The 17050-nt window shown below is 50.7% G+C and overlaps 1 protein-coding gene across 1 annotated transcript; it reads left to right on the forward strand.

Moving 5' to 3' along the window:
* The first annotated feature begins 5603 nt into the window (after nucleotides 1-5603).
* PLEKHO1 (pleckstrin homology domain containing O1) lies at nucleotides 5604-14367 on the forward strand. The gene is made up of 6 exons (XM_037168004.2): nucleotides 5604-5902; nucleotides 6532-6678; nucleotides 11184-11324; nucleotides 11989-12093; nucleotides 12479-12580; nucleotides 13543-14367. The coding sequence occupies exons 1-6, from the start codon at nucleotides 5873-5875 to the stop codon at nucleotides 14245-14247; spliced, it is 1230 nt and encodes a 409-aa protein (XP_037023899.2). The 5' UTR covers nucleotides 5604-5872; the 3' UTR covers nucleotides 14248-14367.
* The last annotated feature ends 2683 nt before the right edge of the window (nucleotides 14368-17050 follow it).

Raw genomic sequence — 17050 nt, forward strand, 5'->3', positions numbered from 1 at the left:
TCAATAATAGTAAATACAACTGATTCCTTCTCCAAGTTGGGGATACAAAATCGCCTCACAAAATGTTTGGATTCCTGTCAACCCACCAGCAGTTTCTTTTTGGCTTACACTCGTGAAGCCTCCGGGGTGTCCAACCTTCAGCATCTCTGGGCCACACATTAAATCATTAAATACACTGAGACACGTAATCACAAAAAAATCTCATAATGTTTTAAGTCAATTTACAATTTTGTGTTGGGCCCCGTTCACAGCCATCCTGGGCTCCCTGCAGCTCGTGGCCATGGGTTGGGCACCACTGCCCTAGACTTGCATCCCATTATAGCTAAGAAGCTCTAGGTTGTTGGGGTTTTTTAAAACATTTTATTTATTTATTTTTAGAGAGAGGGGGAGGGAAGGGAGGAAGAGAGGGAGAGAAACATAAATATGTGGTTGCCTCTCATACACCCCAACTGGGGCCCTGGGCCACAGCCCAGGCATGTGCCCTGACTGGGAATCAAACCCGCAGCCCTTTGGTTCACAGGCCAGCACTCAATCCACTGAGTGATACCAGCCAGGGCTAGATTGTTTTCTTTTTGTTGCGGTCAATAGAGGTATTTTTTTAATTCTTTATTTTTTTAATAATGATTAAAAAGTGAGACTTAGGGAGGCAGTATTTTGAATGCAACATTTATAAGTTACACAGTCTTTTCAAACAGGAAACTGCCCGCTCCAAGCAGGGTCACCTGTGCCCTGGTGACTGGAATAAGAAGGATAAGAACAGAAACTTTTCTTATATCATTCTCCTCATTATTCACCTGCTTCCATTATGCCTACTCAACTAACAATATTAAGGAATCTAAGAAACGAGTCTTACATTCAGATATTTGATACCAAAAGTAGGCTTTCTTTGTATAAGGATTAAAGACTCACATTTTTATTTAAGATTTACCAAGCTAATTACATCATTACTAGCCATTTATTTTTCCCTTTAAAAACATCATTTTAACTAAGGTCCCACATGATTTTAATGACATCTCTTCCATCAACTGAAATGCCTTAGTCAAAATCTCTTATGTTCCATTAATTCTACAAAAGCCAAGGTACTTGTTTTTAGCTAAACCAATGTTTGGATAATAGCTCCTGCCTAGGAAACTTGCAGCAACAATTAAAAAATGAATAAAGCTCCTTACAGGAAGTTGTGTCTGATCCATGATGTTGCAGTTAGGGAGGTAACCCCATCGCAAGTCCTCCTAGTATTATCTCCCCCAAAGGGAACTGGCTCAAGTTATTTTTGTGGTTTGGGCTCAGTGACAAGACAGTGATATGAAAAAGAACCCATAAAGTTCTTACTCTGAGATTTCTCACTTAAAAATTGGTCTTTGGGAACAGTAGAAATTCACAGATTCTAATTCAGGTGCCATGAGGTTCACCCAGTGAAAGAGAAAGCAGCTGGAGAAGAGTATGGAAAGAGGTGTATCAGGACAGAGAATGCTGAGTGGAGGAAGGTAGGGGCAGGATGATGAGGCAGTGCAGCAATGCAGGTTAATGAGAGAGAGACAGAGAGGGAGGGAGGGAGGGAGAGAACCAGAACAGATTTATGTAACATCTTAAGGAGTGGATAGGCAGGGAAGGTTCTCCAGCCCACATGCATCTGTTCTGGAATCTGAAAATTACTTGGGAGGCTTTTGATATTTTAGCAGGCCTTCTCTCTGTCTGAGGTTCCACAAAGCTCCAGCTCCTGCTTTATGCAGCGTACTGGTACCTCTCGGACAGGAGTCACTCCTATGTGTTGACTAACAGGAGGGCAAAGGAGGAGGATGGGGCAACTCATGAATGACTTCTTTCCCCCATAAACCAGAATCTATTGCAACTATAAATCCAAGCCACTCCTATCTTCCTGGCCAGCAAGCCCTTAAAAGATCATACAGGCTCATTTTCTCATTGACTCATTGGGGCATTTTTCTTCCTCTCTTATGAAGATATCCTGGATTTCCTCATTCTTTTAAAATCACTTTATAGACTGACTTCCGGCCAAGATGGAGGCTTAGGTAGACACACCATGCCTCCTTGAACAACCCAAAGAAGGACAACAAAAAACAATCAGAACTGACAGAAAATCGAACTGTATGGAAGTCTGACAACCAAGGAGTTAAAGAAGAAACATCCATCCAGAGCGGTGGAGAGGGATGGCCGGACAGAGAGGACTCACGGCAAAGTAGCAGTGGAGGACCGGGGCGGGCGAGGCGGCGGCTGGCGGACCAGCAAGGCAGTGGTTGATGGAGCCGGTGGTCCCACATTCACGTGCAGAGAGACCTGGAGGAACACCTGGGGAGCGAGACAGACCACGCAACCCGGGGTCCCAGCGCAGAAAAATAAAGCTTCAAATCACCAACTGAAAACACCTGTGGGGGTGGAGGCTGCAGACAGAGAAATTCCCAGCCTCACAAGAGAGTTCATTGGAGAGACCCGCAGGGTTCTAGAACATACACAAGCCCACCCACCTGGGAATCAGCACCAGAAGGACCCACTTCGCTTGTAAGAAGGGGGGGGAAGTGACTGAAATCTGGCAGAGAATGGAGCAAGCGCCATTGTTCCCTCTCGAAACCCTCCCCCCATACAGCATCACAGCCCAGCAAAGTGGGTTGCCCTGCCCTGGTAAACCTAAGGCTCCGCCCCTTACTACACAACAGGCATAGTGAGACCAAAAAAAAAAAAAAGGCCCACGTGAAAGAACAGATCAAAGCTCCATTAAAAATACAACTAAGTGATGAAGAGATAGCCAACCTATCATATACACAGTTCAAAACACTAGTAATCAGGATGCTCACAGGATTGGTTGAATTTGGTCACAAATTAGATGAAAAAATAGAGGTTATAAGTGAAATAAAGGAAAATGTACAGGGAACCAACAGTGACAGGAAAGAAACTGGGACTCTAATCAACAGTGTGGAGCACAAGGAAGAAAGAAACATTCAATCAGAAAAGAATGAAGAAACAAGAATTCAAAAAATGAGGAGAGGCTTAGGAACTTTCAGGTCATCTTTAAACATTCCAACATCCAAATCATAAAGGTGCCAGAAGGAGAATAGGAAGAGCAAGAAATGGAAGACTTATTTGAACAAATAATGAAGGAGAACTTCCCAAATCTGGCAAAGGAAATAGACTTCCAGGAAGTCCAGAAGCTCAGAGAGTCTCAAAGAAGTTGGACCCAAGAAGGAACACACCAAGGCACATCATAATTACATTACCCAAGATTAAAAATAAGGAGAGAATCTTAAAAGTAGCAAGAGAAAAGAAGACAGTTACCTACCAAGGAGTTCCCATAAGACTATCAGCTGATTTCTCAAAAGAAACCTTATAGGCAAGAAGGGGCTGGAAAGAAGTATTCCAAGTCATGAAATCCAAAGACCTACATCCAAGATTGCTCTATCCAGCAAAGTTTTCATTTAGAATGGAAGGGCAGATAAAGTACTTCTCAGAAAAAGTAAAGTTAAAGGAGTTCATCATCACCAAGCCCTTATTATATGAAATGTTAAAGGAATTTATCTAAGAAAAAGATAAAAAATATGAACAGTAAAATGACAACAAACTCAGTTATTAACAACCACACCGAAAACAAAAACAAAAGCAAACTAAGCAAACAACTAGAACAGAAACAGAACCACAGAAATAGAGATCACATGGAGGGTTACCGAAAGGGGAGTGGGAGGGGGAGAGAGGGGAAAGGTACAGAGAATAAGTAGCATAAACGGTAGGTAGAAAATAGACAGGGGAGGGCAAGAATAGTATAGGAAATGTAGAAGCCAAAGAATTTATATGTACGACCCATGGACATGAACTAAAGGAGGGGAATGTGGGTGGGAGTGCGCAGGGCAGAGGGGAATAAAGGGGGGGATGGGACAACTGTAATAAAACAATAAAATATAATAAAAAATAAAATCACTATATAAACAGAGGGTGGGAAAAAGATGGTAGGAGGGGGAGAGGATGGTAGGAAGGAAAGAGGGGTGTGTATGTGAGTGAACAGTCTAAACAATAGACTGGAGTCGAAACTCTGGATTCTTCTCCATTTAGCTAGTAACTTGCAGTGTGAACTCGGGCAAGGCAGTTGATTCACACGCCCTTATTAGTTTCTATATGCCTCACAAGGTAGCACTAAAGATTTAAAGAAATATGAGTATTTTGAAAGGATAAATTTCTACATTGGTCTAACATAGAGGAATTCATCTGTATGAAAATGAAAAGAGGTTAAGAAGAATATTATTGAATTAGGGGGCAAGGGGGTCTTGGAAAAGAGAGAAGTCCTCTCCTTCATTCAACAGACATCAGGAAAAGCCAAGCCCAAGCCACTCCTCCAACCACCAATTTGGCCACCTTTTCATCTTGAGATACCTCTGGGGAAAGGATTTTTCCTTTTTCCCTTGGCCTTACGAGCCAGGGATTTTTATTCATTTTGTGGTTATTGTGTGCCTACTATATGCCGGGCAATGTGTTGGTTAGCTTTTTGTTACTTAATAATTAGCCTTAGAGGCTAATATTTCCAAAGGACTTTTACAGGCCATCTCATGCATTGCCCTGACTTCCCTGGTTGGTGGAACTGGCAGTTCACCCCTCACTATTTAATATCGGAGGAACTGAGGCCTAAAGAAATGCAGAGACTTGACCAAAGGCCACTGAGCAGCAATGAAACCAGTGTCCAAACCTAGGTTTCCTGACTCCCCTCTTCCCATTAAATTTATGTTCTTGGAAAACAACGAAGTTACTAAGAGGCTGGTCTGTAGGCTCTGAGGCAGACTGTTGAAGGAGGGATCCCCAGTCAAGGCCTCCTGTGGGCACTGAGCCCTTCACTCCAGTGGACTCGATGAGGCAGACGGGATCGGATTTTTCCAAGTCTGTGCACCAGGGAGAGACTCCCAGGTATAGTTAAAGCCACTTGGTATAACGATCACGCTTTGGAGACAATTCTATTCCTGCCAGCACTTACAGTTACAGTTTGTGTCTGTAAATCGCTTGGCCACTCTCAGTCTCACTTTTCTCTTGGCGCAATGGAGCTCATTAACATCATACTAAGGGTTATTCTCCTGAATAACGGGCCCGAGTAAGGCCTGAGCTTTGTAAACCTGGAGAAGGGTGTACTAACATCAACCCTCTCCCACCGCGTGCCCCTAAACACGGATACCCTCTGAAGTATAAAACTTTTCCCCACCACCTGACCTGCCCAGGCCACTATCTCTACCACCTCGGGAGTGTAGATTCCAGACGCCAGCCTGGGTGACGCGCCCTCCCAGCTCAAGCGCTTGTTTTTGTTTTGGATTGGGAGACGCTCTGGATCTGGGTTATCCCCGTTCTTCATACACCTCTCTGTCTCTATTATCCACTCCGCCGTCCCCCACGCCCGGTCCACCTGGTCTGTCTCTCCTGGCCCCACCTCTCGCTCTCCGGTCTGAGACTGGGTCTCCGGCTGGTTTTGGGGCTGTCTTCTTCACCCTCAGTGAGTGAGAAACAAAGGAGGGCGGGGGGAGCGCACTAGCTCGGGCTCCGCGATTCGCCCTTTATTCTGAACTCGCAACGTCAGCGGCCCCTGGATGGAACCGCGGGGCGCGGGCCGGGCCTCCCACAGCGCGCGGGGCCGGAGAAGCGGCCGGGCCGGGCGAGCGCTCGGGAACCCGGACCGCGTGGGCGCCGGGATGGAGGGCGCCGAGGGGCGGGGAGCGGGCGTGCGCGTGTGTGCGAGCGCCGGGGAGGCCGGCCCTTAGTGTAACCAGAGCTACAAAGGAGGCGAGTCCGCCAGGGGGAGGGAGGGTGGAGCGGCGGCGGCGGCGCCGGGGGCATCTCCGCCACCCTCCCCGGGAAGGAGCCCCTGGCCGTGGCCCCCGCGCCCGCACCCCCTGGAATGATGAAGAAGAACAATTCCACCAAGAGGGTGAGTGCGCCCGCCGGCCCCGCGCCGGCGGCCCACTTTGTGCTCCAGGGACCCCAGCCCGTCGGGGCTTCCAGCCGCCGCGCGCTCCGCGGGGCTCCCGCCCGCACTCCCCGGCCAGTCCCCGGGCCTCCGCGGCCCCGGTGCGGCCCCGCGTCGAGGCACCGCGGGGGGGCTTTTGTTTGTTTACTTGGGCGCGGGTGTCACTCGGCGTAGTTTCCGCCGACCCCCCGCCTGGCGTCCCCCGGGCGGCCGGCTGCAGCGTGCACCGCGCTCTGCGGCGGCGAGGAGACAATGAGAAATAAAACAAAACGCCGTTAATCCGACGCTGCGTGGACCGGCTGGGGGCGGGGGCGGGGCCCGGCGGCAACCCGGAGGCCCCCGCGGCTCAGGCCCCTTCCTCCCCGCAGTTGCAGTAGTCTATTTGGGGGAGGGGGAGGAGAGCGATGGGGGGAGCCCCTCAGAGTGAGGGCCCCCTAGGAAGTGGGGCGCGGGCGTCGCGCGCCGCGACTCCAGCCTTCGGAGGGGCGGTCCCTGAAAAGAAGGGGCGAGGGCGACGCAGGAGGGTCTCGGGGCTCCGAGGGGAGAGCTATGATCACTAACGGCCTGGTCTTCTCTTGCCCCCCGGGCAGGGGCCTCAGGATGGCAATCATCAGTCTGCGCTGCCGGAGAAGGTCGGCTGGGTCCGGAAATTCTGCGGGAAAGGGATTTTCAGGGAGATTTGGAAAAACCGCTACGTGGTGCTGAAAGGGGATCAGCTCTACATCTCCGAGAAGGAGGTAGGTACCCTCTGTCGCTGTTTTCTCATATTCCCCACTTTGTCGCTTCGCAGGGGCCTTCTCTGCCTCTAATCTCCCTCTTACCTCACCCCCCATTTTGTTCCAAAAGCAAGTTGGTCTCTACCACCATCCTGTATCTGCTGGGAAAGGTCACCCTCTGGTGAGAAGACTCGAGTTAGAATTAGAAGTTGAGTGTGCATCTTATTTAATGGTTTTTCTCTGCAAATAAATGTCTTGACTGCGATGATATCCCAAGATGTCCCAGAAGTTCTGTCCCCTGCTGCCCCCTACCCTATCTTGGCCTGTAGATGAAGTGGGATTTTTTTTTTCTTTGCCATTGCTGCTGAAACACTCTGTGAACGGCAGCTTTTTCAACGCCCCTTCCTGTGCCCCCAGCCCAGCTGCCCCCCCTTTCCTGTCTCTGGCAGGGGCAGGCAGGTCACAGCAGCAGCACCGCTGCCAGGAATCACAGGAAACACACACACAGCCCAGGTTCCTTCTCATACGACCTCAGGTAGAGAGCATTTGTGCGTGGCAGACCGTTACTGCTGTTGAAGCTGATGAACCATACCTCTGTTTCCTGCCCACCCCCAATTCCACTGGAAAAAAAAAAAAGCAAGGAACTCATTTTTCACCCCCTTCCTGCTCTCACATTTGTATCAGAAGGTAGAAAAACGGAGTTATGGACCCCCGTATGTGTCTGTGCCTCTGGCCCTACAGTTAAAATGAAAACCACAGTCCCTGTTGGGTCAGAAGCTGAGATGGGACTATTGAATCCAGACTCCTCTGCCTTTTACCTGTACTTCTGGGGATCAATAATATGAAGTAACATGAAGGAACTGGAATTGCCCTTCCATAGGTTAGAAGTCACTCCAGTCGCTCTGCAACTGTGTCAGCAGAGCCTAGGACACTGGTTCCCTGGAAGAGTGGCCCTTCCTCCCCAGCGCCCCCCACCCCATTCTGTGTTCCCTAACCAGGGGCCAACTGGGAAGTCCTCCCTAAGTTCTAACCTCTTCTGCTTTCTACAGTCAAATGTATTTAGGTAAATAATCCCTTTTATGGTATTGAAACAGATCCACACACCGCCCTAGAGAAAGTCTTGAGTGAACAGAACCTCTACTGAGACAACTAGGGAAGCGCTGAGTAGTGCCAGGGCCTGAGGGGTCCCGCTTGAGGGTGTCTAAACCCTGCTTTTTGCAATAAGCTAAGAACTTGGTGGTGGAGTGAGGTGAGAGAAGACTTTGACAGGAAGATATATTTTATTTATTTTTTAATCCTCACTAGGGGACATTTTTTCATTGCTTTTAGAGAGAGAGACACATTGATTGGTTGCCTCCCATATACACCCCAACAGGGGGTCCAACCCAAAACCTAGAAATTGAACCCGGAAACCTTTCGGTGGTGTGCTGAACCCCCTCCAACCAACTGAGCCGTGTGGCCAGGGCAGGAGGATTTATTTTTAAGGGTTAACTCCACCCAACCCCAATCCTATGGAAAGTTTTTCCACAATGTGCTGGCTTTCTAGTTTAAAAGAAAAAAACAAAGGAAGCGTCAAAGTGTATCTCCTGTCTCCCCCCCACCCCCAACTTCATAATGGCAGGAAACTCCAGTGAGCAATCAGGGAGAACTTCCCACACGTCAAAGAGGAAACCTGAGAGCAGTGAGAGGGTAGAAGGAGCAAGACATTTGCCTCGTTTGTATTTGTCCAAAAAACAGAGTCTGGGGGTGAAAGAGCATGGCTGATCTTGTTTGTGGAGGAAGGGGCACAGCGATGGCGGAGGGTGGGAGACCTCGGCCCGGGATGCACGACGTCCTGTGTGTCAGGAGCACCTGACTAGTCATGGGGCTGAGTGCGCCCTGCTGAGAACGGTGCCGGAAAAGGGGGAACGAGCCTGCTGAGGCTGCTCTGGAGCCAGTTTCCCCACTACAGTGGCCTTGACTTAAAAGCGAAACTGACGGAGCACTCCAGGCTTTCTTCTGCCCACTTCCTAAAAGCTGCAGAGCCCATAGATTCGAGATTTTAAAAAAGAAATGCAAAGTGTAATGTTTGCAACTGACATGTTAGTGTAAGAAAATTCCTAATCCCTCCCCTAGAATTTGCAAGTCTTTTTTATTATTACTTCCACTCATAAAAGCAGGGTCCCCCACAACTGTCTTTATCAAAGAAATCCTTCTGTATTTGTTGTTAATAAGTTTTTTCCTCATTTTCAGTCGAAGGCTGCCGTATGGTCATGGGGCTGCCATACAGGAGCAGAAACTAGACCCCAGGAAGACCTCATGGTGGAGGGAATGGGGTTTGGGGCATCTTTTTTGGCAAGCGTACGGGAAAAATCCTTTCCTGTGGGCCAAGGACAAAAAAATCAGTGGAAAGGAAGGCTTGAGTTTGGAAGATGGGTAATTACCAATGAGACTTAGCGAATTCGATGGGGAAGAAACAGTAGAGTGGAAAACAAGGGGCTTGGAGCTGTTGGTCTTCCCGGGGACTGGAATACACTTGTCTGCTCAACTGAGCTATCTCCCACCCCCGCGCCAACCCCGTCGGTGGCTCCTGCCCTCCAGAGCTCCTTATCAGCCGTGTCTGGGCCAGATGCCCTCTCCCTTCCCTTCCCCTCAGGAAAACAACAAGTAACTCTCTTCCCTTGGCTACAAATACCCACCCAGCACTTTCCTCTCCAAGATGTCTGGCCTCTTCTGATAGTCTCTGAGGAAGGGGGGGGGGGGGAAGAGGACTGAGGCCTCATCCTACATCCTTGCCCATGTTTCTGGGAATTGTTCTGGGATCCTCCTTTCGAGCATCTTGTTCACTTCTTCCCATAATCCTTCAAGGCATTTGGTCCCTTTTCAGCCCAAAGCCTAGGAGCCCAAGAAAAGGGAGAGCCCTGGAGGAGCGCCCCCTGCAGAAACAGAGTGGATGTAGTAGCAGCCACCCACCTGAACGGGCTGTGTGGTCTGCTCTCGTCACCTGGGTCAGCCCTCAGGTTCAGCAGCAAGTCAGAAGGATGGGCAGATACAAGACCAGAGATGGGCTGGGGGACAGAAGAACCACTTCCCTGCTTCAAGGCCCTTCAGGACCAGGAGGGTAGATGAAGTCACCTCCACATACACCATCCTGTTTCAGAGCTTGACAAGTACAGACTAGAGACTCTTGTGAAATAAATCCAGTCAGGGAGAGTAGATGTCTTCAAGACAGAGATGCAGCTACTTTTATCTGTTTGTTTAGTTTTAATGAGACAAGTGCTGGTCTCTCTTCCCAAGAAAACAGGACCAGCTCATTGCCAAGTTCTTCCAACCCCAGGCTCAAGCAGCAGAGGGTGAACGGGTTTTCCAATCTCAGGGTGCTTCATCTGGGCCAGTGACTTAAGTCTCCTCTCCTCCCACAGGCCCAAACAATCATACGCCACAGCTTCTGAGAACCGGAATCGTGCAGAACACCTTAGGGAAAAGGAAAAAAAAACTCTCAGAGGTTTAAAATGGACCTGGGAAGAAATGCTAATGGAGTTTGCTTTGTGGCACTCAGAAAATGCTGGTTGGGGTCAGAGGATACAGATGAGAATTGTGGTCTCTGGTCAGACAATTCAGCAAGAGAGTCAAAACCCAAGTGGTGGGTAAATCCGCTGAGGGTAGAAGCAGGGTTCAGGACAGATACTGCAAGCGGGAAAGGCCCAGTTCAGACACCAGAGAGGACTTCCTGGCAGTAAGGGGATTTAGCCTCTCAAACTGGAATCATGGAGAGAGGTGGCAGAAAACTGTTTTCCCAAGTCTGAAATTTAGTCCTCCAGGGAGACTGTAAGTGCGCCTTTGCTTAGGGAGAGGTGGCTCACTGAAACGGCTTTTCAGGCCTGGAAGAGTGAGGTCAGGTTGTCACCTTGGGGGAGGCGGGAGAGGTGGGAACCACAGGTGTATTTTTCAGCTTGTCTGAACAAACCGAACCCAGGGGCCACTGTTGCTATGGTGCTAAAACTCCTGAAATGAAGGAGGCAGATGACTCTCTCTATAGTAGTATATATTTAGGGAGGGGACCTCATAGGTAGGCTAAGAAAGCAACAAAACAATAGAAACGTAAAAGGGCGGGGGGCAGAGGCGGCCCTTCGTGGCTTGCACACATCCCTGGACACTGGCCCTGCCTCCGTCTCCTCCCTCTGGACCGTCCAGGGCCATCCGGGCTTTGCCCACTTCAGGACGATAGAATTCTCCCGTTCGCTGTGTAAGCCTGGCCTTTGAAAGGACAGAGTGGAAGTCATGGTGAGCAGCAACTCCGGAACCAGCAGCTTGGCTAGGGACAGTGGGAGTGAGGAGTTTGAAGGGAAACCCACCTGAGGAGTCAGGACTGGGGTGGGGGCTGCCCAGTGCCGGCCCCCACCATCGGCTTTTGTAGCCCTTTCCTACCCTGTTGCCCCTCCCTCACTGCAGGCTCCAGCTGGTTCCCAGACTGGTCTGAACTAACCACTTGAGGGGAGGGACTATGTAATTTTTTCCTCATCACCTCACCTCCAACTGTCCCCTAGGTGAAAGATGAGAAAAATATTCAGGAGGTGTTTGACTTGAGTGACTATGAGAAGTGTGAAGAGCTGCGGAAATCCAAGAGCAGGAGCAAGAAAAATCATAGCAAGTTCACCCTCGCCCACTCCAAACAGCCCGGCAACACGGTACATGTCTCCTGCCACCTTGGCCATGGGAACACCGACCGGGTTGGGGGTCGGGGGCAGGGGAGAACACCTTCCTCCTCCTGGTTCTCCCCCTCAGCCCTCTTGGCTGACAGGCCCTGAACTGTTACTCTCCTGCCAGCTTTATTATTTAACCTGAGAATATTATGGCCATTTCTTTCCCTCCAGGCAAGCCAGCCTTCAAACAAAGGTCATATTCTGCTTTTCATGTATACCTGACACACACACACACACACATCTCTTGGGAGAAAAATCACTTTTCCCTGAACCCTCATAGGTGGTTGAATTTCTGAATCTAATTTCCATTGGCTGAGGGAGGCCATTCCTATCACATTCTATTTCTTCAAACATTTAAAATGTTTTATTTTAGTCCTGTCCAAACCACCCTCGATTACTTCCGGCGTTGCATTGACATCCAGTGCCCTTCCTAGCTCTTGTTTGCTTATGTCTAAAACAACCCCAAGCTGTGGCACTTTGCAGGAATACAGTCTGGTTTCCTTGAGTTATGGATAACTGTGGAAGCAGAATCGCTCTCCTTCCAGGAGCTGGGACTGAGGGAATGAAATTATAATTTCTTATCTGTTCGCGGTCAAGGTGAGACACCAACTCTAAAACCCAGGCTGAAACAAGAATCTTCCCCTCACAGGCACCCAGTCTGATCTTCCTGGCAGTGAGTCCAGAAGAGAAGGAATCATGGATCAATGCCCTCAACTCCGCTATCACCCGAGCCAAGAACCGAATCTTGGATGAGGTCAGGGCTCGTCGTGGGGAGAGGGACACAGGGACACGAGGGCAGAAGGATCCCGCCCCAGGCAGAAGGATCGCACTCACTAAAGAGTGCGACCCTGTTTACTCACTGCCTCACCAGCTCCCTTGGGAAAGCCTTTTTCCCCTTCTACCCTCCGTGTCTTTTCTACTCATTCCTCTTTCTCCACTCTGCAATGCCTGGGCCAGCCTTGGGTTAGCCTGAGGAGCACCTTAATGTCCAATAAAACCCTTGCCCTTGGATTTGCTGAGCAGCAGTTCACGGGAAGGTTTATTTCCAAGTCCAGGCATGATTAGGCCTCAGGGGATGCTGGATTGGGACAGAGCTCTTCTCTGAAGAACAGTCACAGACCCACAGTGTCTCTCTTCAGGTCACCGTTGAAGAGGACAGCTATCTCGCCCACCCCACTCGAGACAGGGCAAAAATCCAGCACTCCCGCCGCCCCCCAACTCGGGGACACCTGATGGCCGTGGTACGTGAGACTGCCAGAAAGTGAAAAATCACTAAAGAACTGATTCCGTATCGGTCGTCTCAGACAGGACTCTCACAGAGCCCCGCAGAGGCATTTGTGGTACCAAGTTCAAAGGCTGGGAAGTTCCGCTGCCCCACCCCCTGCCTGATCCCTCCCACTCAAAAATATTTATTCAACACCTGCTATGAGTTTAAAAGTCCTTGTCCTCAATAAAGTCGTCATCCATTGGGGAAAGTGAGGTATACCCACAGGGAAAGTGACCCAGGCACTGGAAGCTGCGGTCTGGGAGCCCCTGTCCAGGCAGGTAACAGCCGGGGCGGGGGGGTGGGGGGGAAGCCCCATAACATAGAAGGTGGTGGTTTCTCTCTGCATCCGTAGGCAGAGGGGCAGTCGGGTAGAAGGAAGGTAGGCTCTGGAGTCAGACCGGGTTGGAACCCAGCTTTGCAGATTACTCTTGATTCCCAGAAGCTACGAGCCCTCACCTGTGAAGTGGGGCGGTAATCGTGTATGCCATGAAGGGCTCCTGTGCGTGATGACTGAAACAACATACGTATCCATACAGCTGAGTACCCTCATCACTTCTTTAAGTCCGAGCATTCTGGAAACAAGAACAAGTTTTGTTGGAAGACGAGGGGATCTGAGTTCCCAGCAGGGGGTGGAGGGCTGTGGCTCGGCAGGCGCAGCCAGAAAGGATGTGCCGTGTGGGCCGCCCGTGGGTGTCGGACCCCGTGTGATGCTTAGAGGCCCCCATATGAGGAAGAGGACACTTCTTAGGAAGCGCTTAGTAAAATGGAGAATATGGGGAACAAGCAGGAGAAACTACTTTTAATCACAAAACAAGTTCAAATCACTAACCAAAGGAGTAAGAAATAGCAAACAGAGTCGAAGGGCTCAGCTGGGAGGGAGGGCTTTAGTGCCCACTGACGACTTACCCCCTTCCTTCCTGCCCTCTCCCTCTCCAGGCTTCGACCTCTACCTCGGATGGGATGCTGACCTTGGACCTGATCCAGGAGGAAGATTCTTCCCCTGAGGAACCAGCCTCCTGTGCCGAGAGCTTTCGAGTCGACCTGGACAAGTCGGTGGCCCAGCTGGCGAGCAGCCGGCGGAGGGCAGACTCGGACCACATCCAGCCCTCCTCAGATCGGGCAAGCAGCCTTCCCCGACCTTGGGAGAGGCCAGACAAGGGGGCCACCTACACCCCCCAGGCACCCAAGAAGCTGACCCCCACGGAGAAAGGCCGCTGTGCCTCCTTGGAGGAGATCCTGTCTCAGCGGGACACCACCCCGGCCTGCGCCCTCTCCCTGCGGTCCGAGGACCCCCCAACCCTCATCACACCGCACCCGGGGCAGCTGTCCCGGATCCAGGACCTGGTGGCAAGGAAACTGGAGAAGACTCAGGAGCTGCTGGCAGAGGTTCAGGGACTGGGAGATGGGAAGAGAAAGGCCAAGGACCCCCCTCGGTCTCCTTCCAATTCTGAGTCAGAGCAGCTGCTGCAGGAGACAGAGCGGCTGCTGGGAGAGGCGTCATCGAATTGGAGCCAGGCGAAGAGGGTGCTGCAGGAAGTCAGGGAGCTGAGGGACCTGTACAGACAGATGGACCTGCAGACCCCCGACTCCCACCTCAGACAGACCGGTCCGCACAGTCAGTACCGGAAGAGCCTCATGTGAAGGAAGGGGACAGGGTCTGGAACTCAGGAGGGCAGGGGCCTGGACACTTATCTCCAAGTGTTGCAGGATAAAGCTTTTTTATTTACCTCAAAAAAAAAAAAAAAAAGAAAACAAAACACACTCAAACTCGTGGCTCTTGCTGGTGCCCAGCCCTCCTGCAAACCCTTCTCTCCTGACCCCCTTTCCTTCCTCACCGCCCCCCCACTCGCTCTGACACCCGACTCAGGTTTGAGGAGGAGGTGACCCTGTGGCAGTATTCACGGCTTCGCCTGGATGAAGAGTGAGAAAGGGTAGGAAAAGCACAGTCTGCCTTTTGTACATGCCACCTTCTGAGACATAGTGGGGAATTTACTCCTGCTCCCGAGGGCATGTAAGAGCTTTTAAGTTAAGGGGAGGGGCAGACTCTCACATCTGGTTCCCGGTTTTCAACCTGAGGGTGGAAGCTTAGCTGCCCAGCTCTGGCTGCAGGGATGTGGAAGCCAGTGCCTCCTGTTCATGCACAAGCAAAATCAGTGGCAGGCCTGAGGGTTCGGGGGATTAACATCGTCCTTGCTAGACACACCTCCTGTAGGGGTGGGAGTCACAGTCACAGCTGACTGTGACTCAGCTGCCCACCTTCATCTCCCACAGCCCTTCCCAGCGCTGAGTCAGAGTAAACGATGCTCAGTGGGTGGAATTGGACTGGTCATTGGGCTAAGGGGGTCCTGGCACAGTGGAACTAGGGAGAGCTGACCCCAATCAAAGAACCAAGCTGAGAATGAAACTGATTTGTGATGCAAGCTAGGACGGATGAAGGGGAAAACCAAACATGTGCCCAGGTTCCTCTTTCGGCCAAGCTAGGCTTCCTGTAGCCTCCCCCTCCTTCCTTAAACGAACACTAATCAAACCCCGACTTTAGAAAAACATCTCACTTCAGGCTCCCTTGCATTCTAGTTCTATAGTAGATCTTCCACGGCCCGTTTTGTTTGCTGCTTTCCTCTGACGTTTCTGAGATCAGGTTTAGTAACAGAGTTAAGTTCCAGAGAACAGTTGTGAAGGCAAGATATGAATGATTTGGGGGGAGAAGGGGACAGAGCCCCATGAACTATGTAAATGAAGGGTTAAAACCTCTCTGAAGCATGCGCTCTTGCTGGCTTCCTGATCTGCTTCCCTAAATCCGAGACCTAGAGCCTCACTAGTGTGAGAAGGAAGAAGCAGGAGACAGTGGGGCCATCGCTGCCAGGTCCTGGCTGCAGGGCTGCCCCAATGTGGGCTGCCCCAGTGTAGTGTTCAGGAAGACAGGGTGTAGGAGTCAAGGAAGGTAGATCCTTCGGATGAAACGCAAACCCTTCAATTCCTAGTCTGCTCTGACAGTATTACTTCCATAATCTATAAGTAAGAGGGGGGATCTCTCCAAGTTAAACCATCTCTGGGTGAGAGATTGTTGTTTTTTTAGTCCCAACCACTCACAGCCTTGAAGACTTCCCTAGACCTGCTCTGTAGTTACCTAAACTAGTCTCTGCCCCGAGGAACATGCTCCTAAGGAGTGCACCAGAGTGTCATCTCTCCTGGGGTGGCAGGTGAGGGACTCTGGGACTCCAGACTTTGTCCTCCAAGCAGACAGCAGTCTCCCAAACTCTAGGCCTGGTCAGCAGACCATTGGCACCAGTACTGAAGGCTTAGGTTAAAATGCTCTCATTTATAAGTCGCCATCTTTGTGTGAACTTTATCTCACCAGCATTGCTCCTTTTGTCCTCCCTTGCCATTCCCACAAAATGAAGGAAAAGACATAAGCCAGAATGGCATGTATATGCCCACATGTCAACTGTCTATGGCTCCCAGGGGAGCTGGAGGATCGAGGGAGACACCGGAAAGCAGGATGACAGGTGAGAGGAAGCAGAAAGAAAGATCAGGGGCCACCAAGAGCTGGGCACTGAGCCCCTGGGGTCTTCAGGCACCAGAACCAGGCCACCAGGTGGCAACATGAGCCCCGATGTGGATCCAGACACAGCTGGGTCCAAATTCTGAGCTCAAAAGGCTGCGGGCAGGCACAAGATTTGTGAGAGTCAGTTTTCTCGGCCAAAATGGAGTGTTGTCAGACAGGTAAAGACAAGCCTGTGGACATTGCCTGACAGCTGAGGGGTGGCCACCAGCTCTCAACAAGGGGCAGCATGGCTGCCACAGCTGCCATCAGTCTGACTCAGCCAGCTGTGAACGCCAACTCAGGTAGCGGGAGTGAGGGGGTTGAATCACTATCACTTTGTTCTAGTCCGCAAACTGACCCCAGTCCACAGGCTGTGCCCATAACAACCCCCTTTTTCAAGGGGAGAGATAGCAAGCACCAGGTACTGTGCTAAAGGCTAGAGACAGACAGAGGGCATCACATGACCTCCTGTCTTCAAGAATTTCTGAGCTTAGCACAAAGCCAGGCTTCCCACTAGACAAACAGCTGAAAGTGTGCCCTCGTGGTGGGTGCTGGCATGCCTTCTGCTGACAAAGAGTGAGCGCATGCCCTCTGGATGAAGATACCAGGGCTGTCGCCAGCTCTGCCACACCGCACCTCTCGCACCTCTCTTTCCAAACTCCATCATTCTGATTTCTTTGCCCCAGTAGTTTCCTCCTAGTCACTGTGTTCTGGGGTAAATCGGTAGATGGAGTGGGGGGTGTGGGACAACTGGCTTAATACACAGTTGCCAGTAGACATTTTTGGGGATGAGTATTTATTCTTCCCTCCTCTCTCCCAACAACCTTGCTATATTCTATTCTTACACCAATGAACTGGAAAAGCGGAAATCTTTTGGGAGGCCCTAGGGTGGGAACACGA

The sequence above is a fragment of the Artibeus jamaicensis genome, unplaced genomic scaffold, assembly GCF_021234435.1.
Source record: "Artibeus jamaicensis isolate MK-2021 breed Jamaican fruit bat unplaced genomic scaffold, CSHL_Jam_final contig_1715, whole genome shotgun sequence".
NCBI classification, from domain to species: Eukaryota; Metazoa; Chordata; class Mammalia; order Chiroptera; family Phyllostomidae; genus Artibeus; species Artibeus jamaicensis.

Coding starts and splice junctions, on each gene's coding strand:
- PLEKHO1 (XM_037168004.2), top strand. CDS start 5,873: ATGATGAAGAAGAACAATTCCACCAAGAGG. Junction 11,325..11,988: donor CCAAACAGCCCGGCAACACG/GTACATGTCTCC, acceptor TTCCCCTCACAG/GCACCCAGTCTGATCTTCCT. Junction 12,581..13,542: donor GGGGACACCTGATGGCCGTG/GTACGTGAGACT, acceptor CTCCCTCTCCAG/GCTTCGACCTCTACCTCGGA.